Here is a 23933-nt window from a genome sequence, read left to right on the forward strand (position 1 = left end):
TAGTTTACTAATACTACAAACAGCTTATTCCAGATTAAGTGATCAGATCTCTCTCAAGGTAATACTTCTTAAGCTGCTGGCTAATGATTGTGCTTATGTGCATTATTTTACACAAGCATGCAGAAATCTATCATGGTAGATACTTAATATTTTGAGTAAAGGAGACTTGAAAAGTATGACAAAAATTTCATGCAGACAAGGAAGGCAAGGATAGAGACTATATAAAGTGTGTCACAAGGGTCAGTTCAGAAGTCTTAATCCAGAGATAAAAATCGAAAATGCTGGACAATCTAAGCATATCAGATTGCATTTCTGAAAAGGGAAACAACTAATATTTCAGTCCAAAGCCTCCTCATCAGACTTCCTCAGTTACATTATTGGACCCAATAAACTATTTCTCTTTCCTCAGATGCTGCCTGACCTGAGTTTTTCCAGGTACAGTCATCCCTCGGTACCCGTGGGGGATTGGTTCCAGGACCCCCCACGGACACGAAAATCCGCGGATGCTCAGGTCCCTTATATAAAAGGGCGTAGTATTTGCATATAACCTACACACATCCTCCCGCATACTTTATATCATCTCAAGATTACTTATAATACCTAATACAATGTAAATGCTATGTCATTCTACTGTATTGTTTAGGGAACAATGATGCTTTGGAAGAGGCTCAATAATACTAATGTCAGGATCTGTGGAGGTTGAGGGATGAGGAACTTCAAGCGTTGAAGGTTGAGGCTTCACAGTTGAGATGCTTTAGTTAGGAACACTGTTATAGGAAGCTGTTTCTTCTTTTTTCTTTGCATCATCAAACAAATCTTGCAGTGGTTGTAGGCATGTTGTTATCCCTCCGGTGACACAGAGGCTTTGTTCTATTGAAGGATCGTACTCAAGGATCATATCCTTTAACACTTGCGCCTGTTGAAAAACTGCTGCAAATTTTTCAAGAGTCCAAATTGATGACTCTGCCTCCGCTAAATCTTCTGCATCATCATCCGTAGAGGATTTCAGCAGATCTTCAAGTTCCTCGTCGGTAAGGTTTTCTCTATGCTCTTCTATGTGTTCCTTGACATTGTCCTCGCTGTCAGAGAAGCCTTCCCCACCAACTTCTCTTCCAACATTCAAGATATTTCTGACTTCTACATCAATAGTGGGGAAGCCCCTGAAATCATTGACTACCTCACTCCATAATGGCTTCCAACATACATTGACTGTTTCAGGCTTTAGGGTGTCTACAGCCTCTGCAATAAGCACAATTGCATCTGCAATTCTGAAGCTCTTTCATAAATCCATGATGCTGCAGTCAGGGTTAGCGTCAAGTGCAGCACGAATCCCCCCGAAGGTGAGGCGGGTGCAAGTCACCTGAACGCACCTGATGATGTGTGTGATCAAGTGGCTGCAGCAGGGACGCAGCGTTAGGAGGCAGGACATCACCTCCACGTTATCCTCGGCGAAGCCGAGAGGTTGGGGATGGCCGGGAGCATTGTCAATTATGAGGACCTTGAATGGCAGCCTCTTCTCTTCGAGGTATTTCTTCACTTCAGGAATGAAGCACTGGTGGAACCATACCAAGAACAAGATCGCTGTCACCCAAGCCTTCTTGTTGTGTTGCCAGAACACAGGTAGGCAATTTTTGTTTTTGTTCTTAAGGGCCCGGGGATTGTTTGCTCGGTAGACGAGTCCTGGCTTGATCATGTGACCAGCTGCATTGCCACACAGCACCAGAGTAAGACGATCTTTCCAGGCCTTGAACCTCAGGACCTGCTTGGCACTCTTATGGATGTAGGTACAATTGGGCATCTTCTTCCAGAACAAGACTGTTTCATCACAATTGAAGACCCGCTCTGAAAGGTAGCCTTTCTCTTCTATGAGTTTCTTGAGCTGTTCTGGGAACGCTGATGCTGCCTCGGCATCAGTCGATGCCGATTCGTCCGTGATCTTTAAGTTCTTGAGGCTGTAGCGCTTTACTTAGCTAGCCAGCCATCCCTTACTACCCTTAGAAACTCCTTCCTCTCGCTCTCCTCAACCCCCTCACAGTATGCTCATAGAGGCTAAATGCTTTTTTATGCATAATTTTGCCATCAACAGGGATATGCTTCTGTGACATGTCCTCTAGCCACACACTTAATGCTTTCTCAGTCTTCGCAAGCACTTTATCACGAACCAGAGAGACCATTTTTGCCATTGTAGGGGTAGCACTAACACTTCCACGAATTTCACCTTCTTTCTGCTTTATTGTGCGAATGCTCGATTCATTCTTACCAACTTTACGGCCCACTTCGGCGAGTGACATGCCACTTTTCAAAAGATCTAAGATTTTTATTTTCTCAGCGAGAGATAGTACTTTACACTCTCTCTTGGCCTTTGAGGAATTGCTTTGACCACTTAATTGCTTTTTAAGAGCCATTTTTTCACAGAAACAAAGGGGGCACACAACACAAGTAGCAAGGCCAACAATGCTCAAACAACGAGTGCTGGAGAGAGACTGAGGATCTGTGAAATGGTGGGAGGCTACAGCAGGGCATGCCTACACATCACTTCATTGACGTGGATTAAGCACATTAATTCAAGTTTTGCTTTTTGGAACTTGCTGGAATTTTTTTTTCCAAATATTTTCGATCCACGGTTGGTTGAATCCGTGGATAAGGAGGGCCGACTGTATTTCCTATCTTACATATTTCCTAATTTTCCTATTCAAGATCCAAGCCTGTTTGTTTTTCTGCACAAGAAAAGAAAGCGAAGAATATAATCCAGTCTCGTGCTTGTATTTTTTTTGGTATTGACACCCTATCCAAATCCCTAAACTGTGAGAATTCTGCAATCTTCTAAATCTAGTCAATTGGACATTTTTGACCCCACATTGATGGCTAAGTCTTCAGTTTTAAAGCCTATGCTGTATAATTATCACTCTAAGCTTCAATGTACACTCTCTTTCCCAACCTTTGCCAGCTTAACTAAACTTGTTTGGTATGAATATTTTTTCATGTTAATATAGAGAAAGTTCTATACAAACTTGTTTACACAAGAGCCCACAACAGCAAACAGCACTTACCTCTCTATCTATCAAGGCAGCGTAATTCTGTGCTTCTTTTTGTGAACAGTCTAATGCCCGCTGGAGCAAGTAAATTATGTGGTCAAACAAAGGCTGCTTATCATTAAACAGCAAACAGAAATAAGAGTCCGACTTCTCCCTTTGGGGAATAAAAAGCACAAGAGTAAGACTTTGCATCAACACATTTTATTCAGATTGTCATCAATTATCATTACCAGACAAAATTGGCAAGCATAGTACAAGACATTAGCTGACTTCTCCGCCCAAAACTATGGAATCCTCTACCACTGACAGCACATTTAAATTTCCAGACTCATCTATTAGACAGCACTAATCAGAGAATCAGATGTCGCCTACTGCATTTTTTACTAATTAATAAACAATAAATACTTCTGTGGTTCTGAGATCTTAATACTTGCATTTGAAAGAAAAACTGAACCCTACAGTTTTTATGAATTTATTTATAGAATGGAAGATGGGGGCAGCATGGTAGTGTAGGGGTTAACACAATGCTATTACACAGCCAGTCCAAGGGATTTAGAGTAACAACTTTGTAAAGAGATCGTAGCCGATTGAAAGAAGGCTGTTATAGTAGTAGGTGATTATAACTTTCCACTGGGAATCCTATAATATAAAAAGACTAGATGGGATACAATTTGTCAAATGTGTTCAGGAAAGCATCCTTCATCAGTACATGCAAGTCCCAACAAGAGCATGTGCGATACTGGATCTGTGATTAAGGAAAGAGACAGGGCAGGTGACAGAAGTTTGTGCAGGGGAACATTTTGCACCTAGTGATCATAATGCCATCAACTTCAAAGTAAATATGGAAAAAGATAGGTCTGATCCATGGGGTGAGGTTCTAAATTGGAGAAAGACCTATTTTAATTGTATTCAAAATGGAGGTGGTTTAAACTTCTATGGTACAGGATGGGAATCAGTAGGAGGAAGCTGAGGGTGTGCCAGCAGTTTTATAAGTAGATGACGGATGTGTAAGTGGTTTCTTCTTTCATGTTATTTGCTAAGGCTAATAAAATGGCTCCTCTGTAATGTTAACTGCTGAGTTAGCAGTAGCAGCTTGTTTGGGTTATAATTACTGATAACGAGAATTGTATTAATTTGCTAACCAATTGGGATAGATGTTATTCTTTCTTGTGTGTCTGTAAGCTATTGTTTTCGCAGGCTTTGGGCAGAAGGTGCGATGGGGACAGAGACAGGAGACGCGATGACAGAGATGCTGTAAACTGGGCGAGGATCAGACCCAAGAGGGAGTCCGAAGCCCAGGGCTTTTTGGGAAGAGAACCGAAGAGGAAGAACGTGCTGGACGCACTCTGGTCAACCACTGTGGTTGGTCCCAGGCGGCAGGTCGAGGAGGTCGGAGGAGATCAAATGGTGGAAGGAAGACTCCATTAATTGAGCTCCAACGGTTGAGCACAAAATGGTTGAACTCTGATTAAGTTTGGCACCTTTTACATTGTATCTCGATTAATTACATAGTTCCAGTAAGATCTATAAAGTGTAATCTGTAAATCGTACATTGTGTGCTGTCTGTTAATTGGCGGTGTGGGGTACATCACACGGCATCCCCACAAACTTGATTACCCAGTTTGGCGGGGCCGAAGACTGCTCCACCAGACGAAAGCGAGCTGAGCGAGCCTAAGGCTTACCAGGAGGCTACAGATGTAACATGAATGCAAGGAAGAACAAGCCAATGATTGGGTACAATGCAAACAGAGCAAAGAGTTAAATTGTACCACGGAGACAAAATTCAAAAAGGTGAAGAATGCAGGACTGAAGGTGCTGTATATAAATGCAAATAGCATTCAGAATAAGGTGGACAAACTCGTGGAGCAATTACAGATTGGATGGTATGTCGTGGGCATCACTGAGTCCCAGCTGAAAGAAGGCCATTGTTGAGAGCTTAACATCAGAAATTATACTTTGTATTGAAAGGACAGGCAGGAGGGCACAGGCAGTGGTGTGGCTCTGTTAGTAAGAGATGGAATTACATCTTTAGAAAGGTGACATAGGGCCAGAGATTGTTGAATCTTTGTGGGTGGAGTTTAGAAACTGCAAGGGTAAAAATATCCTTTGTGGGAAATCATATATAGGCCTCCAAATAACAGCCACGATGTAGAATTGAGATTGCAAAGGGAGCTGGAAAACGCATGTAATAAGGGTAATGTCACAATTGTAATGGGGACTTCATTATGCAAGGAGATGGGGAAAATCAGGTTGGTGTCAGATCATAAGCGAAGGAAAGCCGATTAGATGGCTTTTTAGAGCCACTTGGAGCAAGGCCATCTTAGATTGGGTGTCGTGTAATAACCCAGATCCTTTTAGGGAGCTTAGCATAAAGGATCCCTCGGGAGACAGTGATCATATGATTGAATTCCTACTGCAGTTTGAGAAGGAGAAGCATAACTCACATGTATCAGTATCGCAATGGGATAAAGGGAGTTACAGAGGCATAAGAGAGAAGCTTGCCCAGGTGGATTGGAGGAGCATACTGGTGGGGGTGATGGCAGAGCAGAGGTGGCTGAAGTTTCTAGGAATAGTTAACAAGGTGCAAAACAGGTATGTCCCACAGAAATAGTTGTTCTCAAATGACAGGGTTGGCAACCGTGATTGACAAGGGTACTGCATAAGACTGCATAAGACTGCATAAAAGCCAAAGAAAGGCCATATAAGGTAGCAAAGGTGAGTGGGAAGATGGATAATTGGGAAGCTTTTAAAATTCAACAAAAAGCAACTAAAAAAGCTACAAGGGAAAAGGTGAAATATGAGGGCAAACTAGCCACTAATACAAAGCAGGATACTAACAGTATTTTCAGTTCTATAGAGAGTAAAAGGGAGGTGAAAGTTGATACTAGACCCCTGTAAAATGATGCTGGTGAGGTAGTAATGGGGGAAAAAGATTAACTTAATCAGTCTTCACTGTGGAAGACACTAGCAGTGTTCCAGAGGTCCGTGAGTGTCAGGGAGCAGGAGTTAGTGCCATTGCTATTACAAAGGAAAGCATGAAAGGCAAACTCAAAGGTTTTCTGGTGGACAAGTCACCTGGACCAGACTGATTACATCCCAGAGTCCTGAGAGAGGTTGCTAAAGAGATAATGGATGCATTGGTCATGATTTTTCAAGAATCATTTGATTCTGGCATGCTCCCAGAGGACTGGAAGATTGCAAATGTCACTCCACTCTTTAAGAAGGGAGGAAGACAAAAGAAAGGAAATTATAGGCCAGTTAGCCTAATCTCAGTGGTTGGGAAAGTGTTGGAGTTTATTATTAAGGATGAGGTTTCAAGGTACTTGGAGACTAATGATAAAACAAGTCAAAGTCAGCATGGTGGAGGATTACAAATACCTGGGGATATGAATTGACAATAAACTGGACTGGTCAAAGAACACTGAGGCTGTCTACAAGAAGGGTCAGAGCCGTCTCTATTTCCTGAGGAGACTGAGGTCCTTTAACATCTGCCAGACGATGCTGAGGATGTTCTACGAGTATGTGGTGGCCAGTGCAATCATGTTTGCTGTTGTGTGCTGGGGCAGCAGGCTGAGGGTAGCAGACACCAACAGAATCAACAAACTCATTCATAAGGCCAGTGGTGTTGTGGGAATGGAACTGGACTCTCTCACGGTGGTGTCTGAAAAGAGGATGCTGTCCAAGTTGCGTGCTATCTTGGACAATGTCTCCCATCCAGTACATGATGGACTGGTTGGGCACAGGAGTACATTCAGCCAGAGACTCATTCCACCAAGATGCAATACTGAGCGTCATAGGAAGTCATTCCTGCCTGTGGCCATCAAACTTTACAACTCCTGCCTTGGAGGGTCAGACACCCTGAGCCAATAGGCTGGTCCTGGACTTATTTCCTGGCATAATTTACATATTATTATTTAATTATTTATGGTTTTATTACTATTTAATTATTTATGATGCAACTGTAATGAAAACCAATTTCCCCCGGGATCAATAAAGTATGACTATGACTATGAGTCTGTAAAGGGAAATCTTGCCTGACAAATCTCTTCTTTAAGGAATTGACAAGCAGGTAACCAAAGGAGAGGCAGTAGATGTCATTTACTTAGATTTTCAGAAGGCATTTGATAGGGTGCCACACTTGAGGCTGTTTGACAAGATAAAGTCCCATGGCGTTTCAGGAACGATAGTAGCATGGATAAAGGAATGGCTGACAGGCAGGAGGTAGTGAGAAGAAATAAAGGTGGCCTTTCCTGGTTGGTTGCCAGTGACTAGTGGTGTTCCTCAGGGGCCAGTATTGGGACCACTACTTATTACATTTTTTGTCAGTGATTTAGATGATGGAAGAATAATGCAGACTATTATATAAATGGGGAGAAAATTCAAACATCAGAGGTGCAGAGTGACTTAGGTGTCCTCGTGCAAGACTCCCAGAAGGTTAATTCACAGGTTGAGTCTGTGGTAAAGGCGGCAAATGCAACGTTAGCATTTACTTCAAGGGAATAGAATATAAATGCAAGGAGACAATGCTGAGGCTTTATAAGACACTAGTCAAACCACACTTGCAGTACTGTCAACAGTTTTGGGCCCCATATTTCAGAGAGGATATGTTGTCACTGGAAAGTGTCCAGAGGAGGTTCACAAGGATGATTCTGGAAATGAAGGGGTTAACATACGAGTGTTTGGCAGCTTTGGGCCTGTACTCACTAGAATTTTGAAGAATGCCGGGGGGGGGGGGGGTGCGGGGAAATCTCATTGAAACCTACCAGATGTTGAAAGGACTAGATAAGGTGGATGTGGAGAGGATGTTTACTATGGTGGGGGTACCCAGAGCTATCAAAGGATATGGCAAGAAGGCAGGTGTATGGGATTGAGTGGGATCCAGGATCAGCAATGATGAAATGGCGGAGCAGACTCAATGGGATGAATGGCCTAATTCTGCTCCCATGTCTTACAGTCTTAGGGTCTTTATCTGTCAAGTGTGGATTGGGACAGGCCGTTTCTAGCAAAGGTGTACTTGGTAAGTGGGAGACCTTCAAAAACAAAATTTTGAGACTACAAAGCTTGCACGTGCCTGTCGGAATAAAAGGTAAAGATAATAGGTGTAAGAAAACTTGGTTTTCAATAGAAGTTGAGACCCTTGTTTAGGAAAAAGAAGATGCACAGCAGGTCTAGGCAAGTAGGAACAAATGAGCTGCTTGTGCATTAGAAGAAAGCACTTAAAAAAGTAATCAGGAAGTCTAAAGAAGGCATGAAGTTGCTCCAGCAGACAAGGTAACGGAGAATCCCATGGGATTCTATAGGTACATTAAGAGCAATAGGATCACTAGGTACAAAATTGGTCCTCTGGAACAGCGGTCCCCAACCATTGGGCCGCAAGGAAACAACATGAGTCAGCTGCACCTTTCCTCATTCCCTGTCACGCACTGTTGAACTTGAAATAACCTACCAAGTCATACCAAATAACACATAAAACCTAAAATAACACTAACATATAGTAAAAGCAGAAATGATATGATAAATACACAGCCTATATAAAGTAGAAATAATGTATGTACAGTGTAGTTTCACTTAACAGAATCGGGAAGATTAAGCCAAAACCGATTTGTAGGAAAAAAAATTGGCACCTACCCGCATGTGCACACAGGTGCCCGCACAAGGCTTCATGGTCATGGTAGTCTTTCTCGAGGTAAACACAAGCATCCCGTATTTGACTGCTACTTTTGTCCCTTATTTGGGAGTGAGAAAGTTGGCAACCCTACTTGAACGCGCACCCACACATTTCCCCCCCCCCCCACCCCGGTCGGCTGGTCTGCAAGAATATTAAGAATATTGTCAATATTAAACCGGTCCGCAGTGCAAAAAACGTTGGGGACCCCTGCTCTGGAAGCCCAGAATGGTAATCCATGTGTGAAGCCAAAACAGATGGGAGAAGATCTTAAATGAACACTTTGCATCTGTATTTACTCGGAAGACAATTACAGAGTCTATAGAATTGAGGAAAAACATCATCAACTTCGTGGACCCTGTACCAATTACAGAGGAGGAGATGTTTTGCTACCCTGAGGCAAATCAGGATGGATAAATCCCCAGGGCCTGACAAGGTGTTCCCTCGGACTCTACGGGAGGCAAGTGTAGAAATTACTGGGGCCTTAGCAAAGATATTTAAAACCTCCTTAACAACAGGAGAGATACCACATGATTGAAGATAGCCAATGTTGTTCTGCTGTTTGAAAAAGGCTCTAAACAGAAACCATGAAATTATAGGCCAGTGATCTGACATCAGTAGTGGGAAAGTTATTGTAAGGTATTCTAAGGACTGAATACACAAGTATTTAGATAGACATGGACTGACTAAGGATAGTCAGCATGGTTTTGTGTATGGTAGCTCATGTTTAACCAATCTTAGATTTTTTTTTTCCCCAAGCAAGTTACCAGGAAAGTGCATGAAGACAAGGCAGTGGGTGTTGTCTACATGGACTTTAGTAAGGCATTTGACAAGGTCCCGCATGGGAGGCTGATCAAGGAAGTTCAGTCGCATGGCATTCAGGATGAGGTAGTAAATTGGATTAGACAGTGGCTTTGTGGGAGAAGCCACAGAGTGGTCGTAGAGAGTTGCCCCTCTGTCTGGAGGCCTCCAACTAGTGGTGTACCACAGGGATTGGTGCTGGGCTCTTTGTTGTTTGTCACCTATATCAATCATCTGGATGATAATGTGGTTAACTAGATCAGCAAATTTGCAGATGACACCAAGAGTGGGGGTGCAGTGGACAGTGAGGAAGGCTGGAAAAATGGGCTGAGAAATGGTAGATGGAATTTAATGTAGACCAGTGTGAGGTTTTGCACTTCAGCAGGACCAACCAGGGTAGGTCTTACACAGTGAACGGCAGGGCACTGAGGAATGTGGTAGAACAAAGGGATCTGGGAATACAGGTACATAATTTGTTGGAAGTGGTAGATGGGTCATAAAGAAAGCTTTTGGCACACTGGTCCTCATTAATCAATGTATTGCAAACAGAAAATGGGATATTATGAAGTTGCATAAGACATTGGTGAGGCCTAATTTGGAGTACTGTGCGCAGTTTTGGTCACCTACCTACAGGAAAGATGTAAACAACGTTGAAAGAGTGCAGAGAAATTTTACATGGATGCTGCCAGGACCGGAGGACCTGAGTTATAAGGAAAGATTGAATAGGTTAGGACTGTATTCTTCAGAATGCAGAAGATTGAGAGATTTGATAGAGCGATACAAAATTATGAGGGGCACATACAGGGTAAATATCAGCAGGCTTTTTTCCACTGGGGTTTTGTGGGACTACAACCAGAGATCATGGGTTAAGGCTAAAAGGTGAAAAGGTTAAGGGGAATATGAGTGGAAACTTCTTCACTCAGAGTCATGAGAGTGTGGACTGAGCTGCCACAAGTGGCCCATGTGAGCTCGATTTCAATGTATAAGAAAAATCTGGATAGGTACATAAATAATAGGCATATGGAGAGTTATGGTCTTGGTGCAGATTGTTGGGAGTGAGCAGTTTAAGTGGCTTTGGCATAGTCTAGATGGGCCAAAGGGCCTGTTTCTATGTCATACTTCTCTATGATTGGATAAAGCGCTCCTGATACAGCCTCCTCTACATTGATGAGACCCATTGAAAATTTGGAGGACTACTTTGTCGAGCTCCTCCACTCCATCTGTCAAAAGCAGAACTTTCTGGTGGCAAACATTTTAATTCCAATTCCCATTACAATATGACTATCCATGGTCTCCTGTGTCACGATGAGGTTACTCTCAGGGTGAAAGAACAACACCTTATATTCCATCTATGTAGCATCCAACCTGACACATGAAAATTGATTTCTCACTCCAGGAAAAACATTTATCCCTGCCCTCCCCTCTTCTTTTATTCCCTACTCAGGCCTTTTACCTCTTCTCACCTGCCTATCGCCTCCACTGGGTCCTCTCCTCGTTCCCTTTCTCCTATAGTCCACTCTCCTCTCCTATCAAATTCCTTCCTCTCTAGCTGTTTACTTTTCCCACCTCCTGGCTTCACCCAAGGCCTTCTCACTATCCTCCTTCCCCTCCTCCCACTTTATTCTGGGGACTTCCCCCTTTCCAGTCCTGAAGGTAGGTCTTGGCCTGGAAGGTCAACTGTTCATTTCCAGAGACGCTGCCTGACCACCCGAGTTCCTCCAGCATTTTGTGTGAATTGCTTGGATTTCCAGTATCTGCAGAATCTGTCTTTTAAATTTTATTTGCATACTTTTTGGTGTGCATGAGTTGTTTTTTCCCCTGCACATTGGGTGCTTGACAGTCTTTAATGGGTTCTGTTAGGTTTCTTTGTTTTGCAGATTCTTGTAAGGAGATGACTCTCAAAGCTATATATAGCATACATACTTCAATAATAAATGTATTAAATTTGACCTTTTGAACTTCAAATTACTGATGTTTGTCAACTTTGAAATGAATTGCTTTTCAGTATTGATCAAGATTCTTATGCACAAAATCAAGATTTCACTAGGATGCCCTTTCTCAGGGAGACCCTCAAGATTTTGTCTCCACTTCAGCCTTGTGGGTTCTGAGGTAGTTGATGAGATCAGAGTGGAATCTGCAAACTACCACAGATGGGATTGATAAAGTTTACAACATTCTCAAGCAGGACTGTACATAAAAAATAACTTAGCAAGAATAATTTTAAAAATAGTTCTATGAGCTTTAAAATATAAATTCCAGTTTTTAAAAAAATCACTAATTCACTGTATGTCCTGGAAAGGCTGGTATTTTTTTGTAATCACTCTCATTTTCCCCAAACAATCAGTTCCCTCCTAAACAGATGATTAACTTCTAGTATCGATATTCCTACAGTCCTAATAGGAATAATGTCAACAAGACAGAGGAGATGGTCATCGACTTCAGGAAAACCACACCCCCCTTCACATCAGCAGCACAGCAGGGAAGACGGCAAGCAGTTTCAAACCCAGGAACAGCACATCTCCCACAACATCTCAGTCCCAGAACACAAACTCCACAGTCAAGAAAGCACACCAATGCCTCCACTTTCTCAGGAGGCCGAAGAGGACTATGCACACCAATATTCACCATCTTCTTCAGATCCAGTAAGGAACATCCTGACATGCTACAAAACCACACTGCAGTGGACAGGAGTGCTTTAGAAACAGGGAAACAGGGAGTTGAAACTGCCCAATGCACCACTGGCACCTGCCTACCTGCCATCAATGACCTATATACAAAAAGATGCCACAAAAAGGCCAGCATTATCATTAAAGGATCCCACCCAACCTGGTCATGACTGTTTGCCCCCTCTCCTATCAGGGAACAGGCTATGCAGCATCCATGCCAGGACACCAGACTCAAAATCAGTTTCTTCCCTAAGCCACAGGCCGATCAACACCTCCATCCATTATCCTACCATCAATACTTTATCATTTCCTGTCAGTCACCTTATGTACAGACACCCGTGTAACCAAGTGTCACTTTATGTACATATGATCAGTTTATCTATATAAACTAATCTTATGTATCTTACGTTAATTGTACATGTGATTTTTTTTGTGTTCTATTGCTGAGCAGCAGTGAACCATCTGATTAGCCTATCAGAGTTCTCTTTGGGAATTAGCTGACTTGATCAGCATTTCTGATCTGGCTATTGTTCACGATTGCATTTAATTAAAAAAAAATGTTTTTAATTGTGTTCTTTATACACCCTATCCTCGTTATATGCGTCTTCAGACAATGCAGCTTCACAGTTATGTGAAGAACCTATTTGTACCAACGTCTCGTTATATGCGTCCAAAATTCACAGTTATGCGAAGAGCACTGCCTTCCCGCCAATACAAGTCAAGTGCACACACCTCACAGTCTCACCGTTGGTACAAGAAGCACTGTTTTCCTGCAATACAAATCAGGTGTGCGTGCACCTCACAATCTCTCTCCTGCCACTCTCGCATTGGTTTTGGCAAGGTGTGGATACGCGATCTTAAACTTCTGTTGGTTTAACCTACGGTGCAGTGACTTTGCGCTTGAAATATTTAACTATGCCTCCTAAGCGTCCGATGTCATGTCCTGGGCCGTCAGCTGAGCGGCACAGAACCGCTTTAACACTTGAAAAAAGTTGGAAATTATAAACAGCGCAGCATCAGCTGAAGGTAACACAGCTCTGGGACACTACTGCCAGGAACAGAATCTTGCCTTTAAAGTTAGTTTGTTGCTTGTCAATGCGCTAACCCATCCTAAACATTTGGACAGTATTCATCCTAACATAACAGTGCGTTTCCTGCCGCTTAACACAACATCACTGATTCAACCACTCGACCAAGGTGTAATCCACATTCAAGGCATGTGTATTTTTTTTACCGCGAACTATCTCTCAGATGCTGCAAGCAACAGACAATTTTGAAAATCCCAGGAGTTTACCCATGGTGAGGGAATGCTGGAAGTCGGAACACTTAGCACAAATGGTGATGGACATGGACCCACGTTTAGAATGGAGTCAGCATTTCAGTCATTCCCTGCTGTCAACCCTTCTTCCCTACAAGCAAATTTAAAACAAAATGCTGCCAAGCAAACAACCCTCACCACTTTCTTCAAATCAGTAACACCTTCTGCTGGCAGTTCTAAGAGTTCTGTGAGTCTTCCTTCACCCCTTGCTGTGCTTGAAATGATCCTGACGACCACAACCATCCACCTTATCCATGTAAAGCTGCCCGACACCACAACAACCACTCATCTCCCGGAGCAAACACACCTGCCACTGTTGGTAAGTACTATACACCCTAGGATGTTAACTTTCTATGATTTATTACACTGAATATTACCATAAATTGATGAAATATAATACAAATGTCTTGTAGTACTGCTTTTGTGTCGTATTGGTATGAAAATGTGAATAAATTACAGATAAAGCATATTTAGAAAACCCGCACTATTTTCTCTTTTTAAATAATTCACATTATGCGTCAACTGCGAGGAACGTATCCCCTGCATAGGGTGTACTTATTGTGTTTTTTATGTTGCATCACATCCAGGGTAACAATCATTTCGCTCTCCTTTGCAGAAATCAACAGAGCATGGATAATGATCCAACCAGTTATCCTCTCATTGAAGCAAATGACACAAGAAAACAATTACCATATATTCCGGAGTATAAACCGACCCCCCATTTTCAAGGTTTAAAAAAGTGACATTTTTATGCTACCTTTGTATAAGCCGACCCCTTTTGTAGAGGTTTTTGATTTAACTAGAAAGGAATGCAAGATCTCACATGCCGGTACTCAGCAGTGTTGTGGAGAATAAAAGGGGTAATATCGGAAATGTTGAGCAGATCAGATAGTCGAGTGTGGGATGTTAATATTACAGCTGGTTAACCCGCAGCACAGATATACCTCTAACTGTGCTGCTGCTTCCTCCTCCGTCAATAGCATAACAGTGGTGCTGTTCATGTAAATGAACTTGTTTGGGCTCCTGCCATCCAGCATTGGTACTGCAGCTGCTATACATCTTCCAACTTTTTCATTTGCCTGTCTACACTACACTTTCACTGTAACTGCAACAATATTCTGCATTGTTTACCTTCTTACTACCTCAACATACTGCATCTAGATACAAACAGTGAAATCTGATATTGTTTAATTTGAACTTAGACTTGAAGGCCGTATGGAAGGCACGGTGATGTTCCTCAAGCGGCTTATTATCCAGTCAGTTCTGCTGCAAATTTATCAACCTATAACAATAACAACTTGGTTTTCCCTTTGTGCAAGGCTCCCTACACCCATTCTAACAACTTTCTCCAGGAGCACCAGGGAGAAGGTCCCGTCTGGCTGCATCATTGCATGGTACAGAAGCTGCAAGGCATTGGATTGCAAGATCCTACAGCAAAAACTGCCGAGAGGAACACTGGCATCTCCCTCCTCCTCACCCCTTATTTATGACATTTTTTGGGGAGTGTGGCAGATGGAGGGCCCAAAGCATTGTTGAGGACCCCTACCACCCCATCCCACTATCTCTTTGACCCACGACCTTTAGGGAGGTGGTACAGGAGCACCAGCATTAGGACTGCCAGAATGGGTAACAGCTTCTTCCTTCAGGGTGTGAGACTAATGAATAACCAGCCACCACCGAAACCTTATCACTCGGCTAGCGAGCTGTTTACCTGTGCTGTACTGTATTACATGTATTTTGAATTATATTTTAATTAACTTATAGTATAATATTTTGGCTTATGTGCTATAGTTGATATATGTTGCGTGGGAGCACCATGATGCAACAAATATTGTTTTGCATGGTTGTATATGTGTACAGTAGAATGACAATAAACTTGAACTCTCTCGATGAATATTGCCTGATCTATAGGACATTTCCAACATTCGTGTTTTGAATTCATTCTCTGTAACAGCTTTGAACTGCATTTCGCAACACACACAAAACACTGGAGGAACTCAGCATGTCAGGCAGCATCTATGGGAAAGAGGAAATAGTGTAAATTTTGGGCTGAGACCCTTCTTCAGGACTGGAAACACCCAAACCGTCGACTGTTTACACTTCTCCATAGATACTGCCTGACCTGCTGAGTTCCTCCGGCATTCTGTCCATTTCCAATTTCCAGACCATAAACTCAGCTTATTCCTTTTGGTTATGTTTACTGGATTTCTCTCCATAGGCCAAGTAATCTAATAGAGTTCAGTCAATAAAACTGAATGCATTCAGTGAAATAAACTGCTTTTGCATTGATGTTTTCCTTTGTAAGCCTTTTTGGTGTTTAATAAACTGTATCTAGCCTGAAACTCAATTTCCTGCATGACAGATCTGACTACCACATTCAATCGTAAAAGCAAAGAGAAATAATAAACTGGTTTCTCTCTGATTGGGAGGCTGGGACTACTGGGGCAGTGCTACTGTTGTTTGGGGCCCCAGCTATTCACAATCAATTCGACCAAAGGGGACCAAATGTCACATTTCTAAATTTACTTACATGGAATTGTGGTGAGAAGAATATTGTGACTCATCAAGATGGTACAGAGAAACTAAGTGGGGAGAATATAGCAGATGGAATATAATGTGGAACAATTTGAGACCATTCACTTTCGTGCACAAAACAGAAATGCAGAGTACATTTTATAAAGATATATATAAATAAAATAATGTTTATACGGACCTGTACACAAGTCATTGAAATCTAATCTGCAGATACAGCAGGCAATTAAGATAAAAATTCTGTTTGCCTTCATGAGAGGATTTGAGTTTAGCCGTAAAGAACTGTTGAGCAACAAACAATCTGCTGAAAGAATTAAATACGGTGAGCAGCACCTGCATCTATTCTCAACTCCATTAACTATGTGTATAGCAGGTCTACTGCATCAGTGGGCTGCTCATTGTTCAGAGAAGCCGGCCGGGTTGTCATGAGAGCTGGCCAGCAGTTCAGAGAAGGTGTGTTGGCCCATCGGGTTGAGGGATTTGGGACGGGCTGTTGGGAAGAGCTGACTTGGGTAGGGACCAGCCTGCTGCCTATAGTCATAGACATACTTTACTGATCCCGGGGGAAATTGGTTTTCGTTACAGTTGCACCATAAATAATAAATAGTAATAAAACCATAAATAATTAAATAGTAATATGTAAATAATGCCAGGAAATAAGTCCAGGACCAGCCTATTGGCTCAGGATGTCTGACCCTCCAAGGGAGGAGTTATAAAGTTTGATGGCCACAGGCAGGAATGTCTTCCTATGACGCCCTGTGCTGCATCTCGGTGGAATGAGTCTTTGGCTGAATGTACTCCCGTGCCCACCCAGTACATTATGTAGTGGATGGGAGACATTGACCAAGACGGCATGCAACTTGGACAGCATCCTCTTTTCAGACACCACCGTCAGAGAGTCCAGTTCCTTCCCCACAACATCACTGGCCTTACAAATGAGTTTCTTGATTCTGTTGGTGCCTGCTACCCTCAGCCTGCTGCCCCAGCACACAACAGCAAACATGATTGCACTGGCCACCACAGACTCGTAGAACATCCTCAGCATCGTCCAGCAGATGTTAAAGGACCTCAGTCTCCTCAGGAGATAGAGACGCCTCTGATCCTTCTTGCAGATAGCCTCAGTGTTCTTTGACCAGTCCAGTTTATTGTCAATTCGTATCCGCAGGTATTTGTAATCCTCCACCATGTCCACACTGACCCCCTGGATGGATACAGGGGTCACCAGTACCTTAGCTCTCCTCAGGTCTACCACCAGCTCCTTAGCCTACTACTCAGATGCACTAGAGTTGGCACAAAAGCAGTGTGTAATGAAACTGTCAGTGACTGTCTTGGATGTTTCTTTTACAATTGCAAGGCCCTGCTGGACATTGACTGCCCCAGGTCTACTTCCCTTGTTTGGTGGTAAGACAGGCAGCAAGGCAACAGCATTATCTTGGTTGTCGCAAGGACTAGGTCTCAAGCCACCGGTTTGTGTTGTAGCGTGGCATCTGGGAATGGCCTCTCCCGTCAGTACTGGACTGGTGGAATTGCAAGCTGGACTGCTGGGAACCGTCAATTTGCAGGGTTTGCCACTCAGGGTCTTGGACTAAAAATGTGTTTTCTTATGTGATCATGATCTTTTTTTTTTTTCCCTTTCTCGTTACTGAATGCACATGTATGTTTTTGCACCTTGGCTCCAGAGGAATGTTGTCTTCTTCAGCTGAATCCACGAATAGTATGGATGACAATTAAACTTGATTTGAATTTATTTTGATTTGATCTGTGGGAGGAACGGAAATGCTGATGTTTTCAGTTGAAATCCTGCATCAGGACTCATCTACAACTCCTTACTTCCCACAGATGCAGCTTTACCTGCTGAGTTCTTCCAGCAGATAGTCTGTTGTTCCAAATTCCAGCATCTTTGGTCTCCTACCTCCAGTAAAAAAAATCTCGTATTGCAATTGTATACGGCTTGGTCATACAGCACATGGAGTGTTATGCATAATATTTTTCTCCTTGCCAATGCTAAAGGAGGAATGAGATGAAGATTCACTACCTTGATTCCACCGATACCCTTAGAAACTTGCCTTTTGTGAACCTGAACAAACAGGCTTATATTCTCCTTAATTTAGAACAAGTAATCTCATTGAACCTTACAGGACTCAATGGACTGGTTGCAGGGAGAACAATCCTAGTAATTGAGGAGAATAAAGTTAGGGGTTACAGTCAGATGAAGAGAAATTTCTTCACTCAGAGGGTGGTGAACCTTTGGCATTCTCTACTTGGAAGGCTGTAGAAGTTCAGTCATTGGGTTCATTCACGTCAGATTTCTTGACATTTAGGGAATAAAAGGATATGGGGATAGGGCAGGAAAATATGGGAATAGGACATGATCTTGATAAACAGATCAAGCAGAAAGGGCTGGATGGCCAACTCCTATTCACGATTCTCCTATTCTTGTATTTTCAATTATCAGCATGTTAGTGATAAAATGGACATTTCACATCATATACCTTGGTTGCAGTCTTGGATGCAGCTCTTTGTCCTCTGTCCAAATCAGCATGTCCACAATATACATGAATATAATAGTGAACAAGTCTTGGGCTCGTTCAGCCACACCTACAGGTAATTGGCTCGCAGGATTCTATGGAAACACAAATCCAGTATTTAGAATAAACACAGATTGCAAATTTTTTTTACTTTTGTACAAGAATTCCAACACAGATCATTTTCCATGACAAAGCAGTTTTGTGGATCAGTTGATAACATAACTGTTAAAATGCATTATAGTTATCATAAGTCCTGAAATATGCTCCCACTTCAATTCATCCTGGGGCGCTCTGCCACACAATGGTATTTTTCTTTCACCACCTGTCTGCTTCACAATTACAAAGATACTTGGTTTGATTCATACTAGTTTACCTTTTCATTCACACTTTTGCTCTCTTCTGATTACACACCACTAACATTTGTTGCTCACACTTCCAACTGTCCTCCCCTATCAATAGCTTACCAGTGTTGTTGTCATATAAATCAAGGGTTCCCAAACTTTGTTATGCCAAGGACCCTTACCGTTAACCGAGGGGTCTGTGGACCCCAGATTGGGAACCCCGATCTAAATGAACATTTTTTTTTCCTGACGCTTAGCACTGATGTGGCAGCTGCTATACCTCTTCCAACTGCACTTTGTCTTAGCTACACATCATGTCCTCTGTAACTGTAACACCATATTCTGCATGATTTTACTATCTCCACATACTATGTCTGGAATGATTGGTCTGAATTGCACAGCAACTAAAGCTTTTCATTGTATTCTTGGTACATATGACAATTATTATGGAGAACGCTTAGTACACACACTCTGTACACATGCGCATTTACACACACAACTATTGCCTTGTCATTCTGCTGTCACTGCACTGAGTGTGCGCACTTCAATGCCTTTATATTCTTATAATGCGTTGGCTTTATGGTGCTTTCCCGCCACACAGGGCAGAATATTCCATTAGTAATGGAGATGTGTAAATGTGTGTAGATCGTATATTGTATTAGGATACTCTATTTTGTAATATGATCGTAACTACATTGTGGGGTGCATCATATTTATTCATGTGCAGTCTTAAATTAACTTTGTGGGTAATTAAAGATGGTATGTCCTGGTGTCTTCTGGTTTAAAATAGTGCTACTCACTAGTTTGAGTGGCAACTTTCTGGTGGTCAATGAAACAAAGAAGGCAACTAAATACTTCGCTATTCACACTTTTTCTGGTAAACAATTGCTGCAAACTGTGACCTGTAGCTTCCTGTCAGAGTTGAGCTGAGGCTATCTCCACACTACGCCAGATAGTTTTGAAAACGCCGGTTTTGAGTAAAAACAACAGCCCTCCACACTAAGTGTTTTTCAAAATATCTCTGTCCACATTAGATGGATATTTGGGTGAATCTCCTCCTACTGGGCATGCACAGGACACACAGAAAACAAGCAAAGAGGAAACGGTATACTTGGTATGCGTTTGTCCAGTTACAGAGTAGAAAAACTTAAAAGGAATTGCTCTTGGCTCTTGCGCAGGAGGACTTAAAACTAAAAAAAATACTGGAGCGTATGGAGACAACCGACAGGGAATTCACAGACAGTATGACCTGGCTGACGACGAACACTGAAAAACTAACTGTTGCATTAATAAAGCACCTTGTTAAATGTATAAAACATGTCTGTATCAGTGTTATCTTGTATTTCCATACAATGTTACCTTAGGCTGTTACACATCTATTATCAGAGAAGTACTTGCATAAGTAGGTAAACCACCTTCATACAAGCAAGGACAGAAAACAGGGCAAAGTGAGTATACTTATTTATTCACTATGGGTCAAAGTATTTGGTGAGTACACTTCTAACTCTTCTGGCTTCAGTCTTGTTGCCATCTGTTCTGAAACTGTTAGGTTCTGTGAAGTGCAGAATCAAATATCGCTGTGATGATATCGCTCTAGTATCGTTTGGCGACAGTAAAGTACTAATAAGAAGAAGATGACAATGAAATGCCGCTCTGTCGCCATCTGTTCTGGCACGTCATGACAGCGGTTTTAAAAAGCTCCGGTTACCCCGTTCACACTGCAAGGATATTAGGCGTTTTCAGATTTATTCACTCTGGAGACAGTTTCTGAAAATCTCCATTTTCGGGGGCTGAAAACATCGTTTCAGTGTGGACAGAAACGAAGAGAAAAAGCTTAGTTTTCAAAATTATCTGGCGTAATGTGGACGTAGCCTGAATTGCCTTTGTGATCTGGCTCTTTCGTGCTGTGGCTGGAGTCTTGCTGGGGCAGGATGGTCATAGTGTGTCCAGGCTAGAGGTGCTGGAACAGACGGAGGCAACGTGAGGTGTGGAAAGATCCAAGGTCGTAGTAAGAATCCTACAATGTCAGTCAGAGAGCCCAAGGAACAATTGCTGGGACCAAATGTGTGATGTGTTGGGGAAGGGTGACCTGGCTGCTGGGTAACCAAGGTATTGTCTCTGCAGACCTAGGCCTGTAGTGCCCAAGGTAATGGTCACGTGATGGGTTGAGCTGGACAAAGGATCAACCTAGGTGGGGTCAGAGAGAAGTGACCAGAGTATATTTAAAAAAATGAGCACACCGCTGGTGAGGTCTCTTGCATTTGGACTAACCACAGGTTAGGTCACAACTGACACTGTGGAATGGGGCGCTGCAGTTAAAGGAACCCAGGCGTGCTTCCAAGACAAGTACCACTTTTAGTAACTTGGCAATTAAATGAGTTGTTTACAGCATTGTGTGTTCAAAGCTTATTTCTATCAGATCTGTGAACAGTCCTTAACTTTTGGCACAAAGGTTTGATTGATTTAAGAGATGAGCCAAATTGGAAAGGTCAGGTACTGGCCTTATCGAGGAAGCGAAGCCCAAGCCCATGGGCAAGAAACAACCCACTGTTAGGATGATTTAAGCACTTAGCCGGGTTGAGTTAGTTGGGGAGTCAAGTTTAAGTTTGCTCAACTCTGCTAGACCAGCAGCAGTGATGCCTGGTGTTGTGAACTTCAGTTATGAATGCTGTTTGCTTGCTTTATTGTTCGCAGAATTTGTATTTTTCTCTTTGCACATTGGTTGTTTGACTGTCTCCTTTTGTTTTTAATGGATTCTACTGGCGTTCTTTGTCTCATAGCTGCCAGTAAGGAAATGAATCTGAAGGTTGTATAAAGTACTTTGAACCCTGGACGATTTTAATTACCAATTATTAGCTGGGATAGTCAGTGCAAAGGTGTGATGGACACACAATTCTTGCACTGCATACAGGAATGCAGAATATAGAAAACCCTCTCTTTTGGACAGGGAAGGCAGTGCAATTATGTACTTAACTTTAGGATATGAAGCTTTTGGCAGATGGAGCTGGAATGCTTGGCAAGGCGATTACCAATTTATGTTGGGTCTCACCAATACTAGAAAGCTGCAATAGGAGCATCAGATACAATAGATACCCACAATAGATTTGTATGTAAAGTGTTGCCTCACCTGGAAGGGCTGTTTTGGACCATAAATGGGGGTAAGGGAGGAGGTGTAGCATTTCTGTCGTTTGCAGGGAAATATGCCTGGAGGGACATTAGTGGGGAAGGATAAATGGAGAAGGAAATCATGAAAAGAGTGTAGAAAGTAGCGAGTAGCTGGTGAGGGGGGTGGGGGGAAGAGGGTAAAGATGTGTCTGGTGGCAAGACCCTGTTGAAGAGCTAATGAAAGTTGCAGAGAATGATGCAGATGCTCTTGGGGTGTTACGTGAGGACACACAGAACTCTATCCCCATTAAGGCAACGAGAAGATGGTGTGAGCACGCATGTCTAGGAAATGGAAGAGATGGGCAAGGTGAGAAGGGAAACTCTGTTCTTTGAAGGAGGAGGACACCTTCGATGTCCTGGAAAGAAAAGCCTCATCAAGGAAAAGATGCAGTGGAGATGAAGGAATCAGGGAAAGGGAATAGCATTTTTACAGGACACAGGGTGGGAAGAGGTATAGTCAAGATAAACGTGGAAATTTGTAGGTTAATAAAATATGGCAGTAGACAGTCTGACTCCAGAGATAGAGGCAGAGAGATTGAGAAAGGAGAGACAGAAATGGACCAAATGATTTTAGGGCAGGGTCAATGTTGGAAATCAGACGATAAGATCTGACACCCAGCACACTATTTGGGATCTGCATTGTATTTGTACCTCATGAGATGATTTGCAAGGCCATAGGGAGCTTATTTTTTGAAGCAAGCATCAAGTTCAATTAGCTAGATAAAAAACAGCAGCCATGTCACGTTGTACACAAAATAAGAACAAAGTAGATCAGTTCTGTAATCTTAGCTCAACATTTACCAGGCTAATTAGTTAGCAATTTGATGGGATAATCTGCACACACATCATGTTCCACGATAAACTGCTGATCCCAAAACAAAAATAACCACTCTCAGCATTAACCATTTCTCATAGAACATATGCTCGAGTTACATTGAGTACTTTCAGCAACTGAAGTACTGCAGTCTTGAGCACGAGATCAAAGTTCAAAGTTAATTTATTGTCAAAGTACATGTCACCATACACTACCCTGCGATTCATTTTCTTGCAGGCATTCATAGGAGGGCAAAGAAATACAGTAGAACCAATGAAAAACTACAAAGAATGACAAACTGAGCAAATACAATACTGAGAACGCCAGTTGTAGAGTCCTTGAAAGTGAGTCCACAGTTTGGGTGAGTGAAGTTATCCACATTGTTTCAGGAACCTGATGGTCCTAGGGTAATAACAGTTGCTGAACTTGTTGGTGTGGAACTCAAAGCTACTGCACCTCCTTCCCGATGGTAACTAGAAGACAGCATGGCCCGGAAGGTAGCTGTCCTTGAAGATAGATGCTGCCTTGTGGCAAGGCTCCTTGTAAGTTTTCTCAATAGTGGGAGGACATTTCCTGTGATGGTCTGGGCTGTAACTAGCACTTTTCTAGGCTTTTCTGTTCTTGAGCATTGTCGTTTCCACACCAGGCAGTGATGTAAGCAGTTAGAACAATCCACTGTGCATCTATAGAAGTTTGTCAAAGTTTTTGATGATAGCCAAATCTGCACAAACTTTAAGTAGAAGCTATCGTATCTTCTTTGAAATGGCACTTAATGGGCTGGTCCTTGGACAGATCCTCTGATATGATAATGCCAAGCAGTATAAAATTACTTATCCTCTCCAGCTCTGATATCTACGGTAGGAAACTTCGTCACATGGTGTGAGCAGAATTATCTGCAGCTTAATGTGAAAAAGACTAAGGAGCTGGTGATAGACCTGAGGAGAGCTAAGGTACCGGTAACCCCTGTTTCCATCCAGGGGGTCAGTGTGGACATGGTGGAGGATTACAAATATCTGGGGATACGAATTGACAATAAACTGGACTGGTCAAAGAACACTGAGGCTGTCT

The 23933-nt window shown here is 42.5% G+C and overlaps 1 protein-coding gene across 4 annotated transcripts in view; it reads right to left on the reverse strand.

Moving 5' to 3' along the window:
• ubr1 (ubiquitin protein ligase E3 component n-recognin 1) overlaps positions 1-23933 on the reverse strand; it is a 288023-nt gene that overhangs the window by 202098 nt on the left and 61992 nt on the right. For all 4 annotated transcript variants that reach the window (XM_072264036.1, XM_072264044.1, XM_072264054.1 and 1 more), the window contains exons 5-6: positions 18510-18640; positions 3051-3189 (exon numbers count right to left, since the gene is read on the reverse strand). In XM_072264036.1, the coding sequence (XP_072120137.1) occupies positions 3051-3189; positions 18510-18640 (270 nt within the window). The remainder of the gene's footprint in view (positions 1-3050; positions 3190-18509; positions 18641-23933) is intronic.

The sequence above is a fragment of the Mobula birostris genome, chromosome 1 (genome assembly GCF_030028105.1).
Source record: "Mobula birostris isolate sMobBir1 chromosome 1, sMobBir1.hap1, whole genome shotgun sequence".
Lineage (NCBI taxonomy): Eukaryota > Metazoa > Chordata > Chondrichthyes > Myliobatiformes > Myliobatidae > Mobula > Mobula birostris.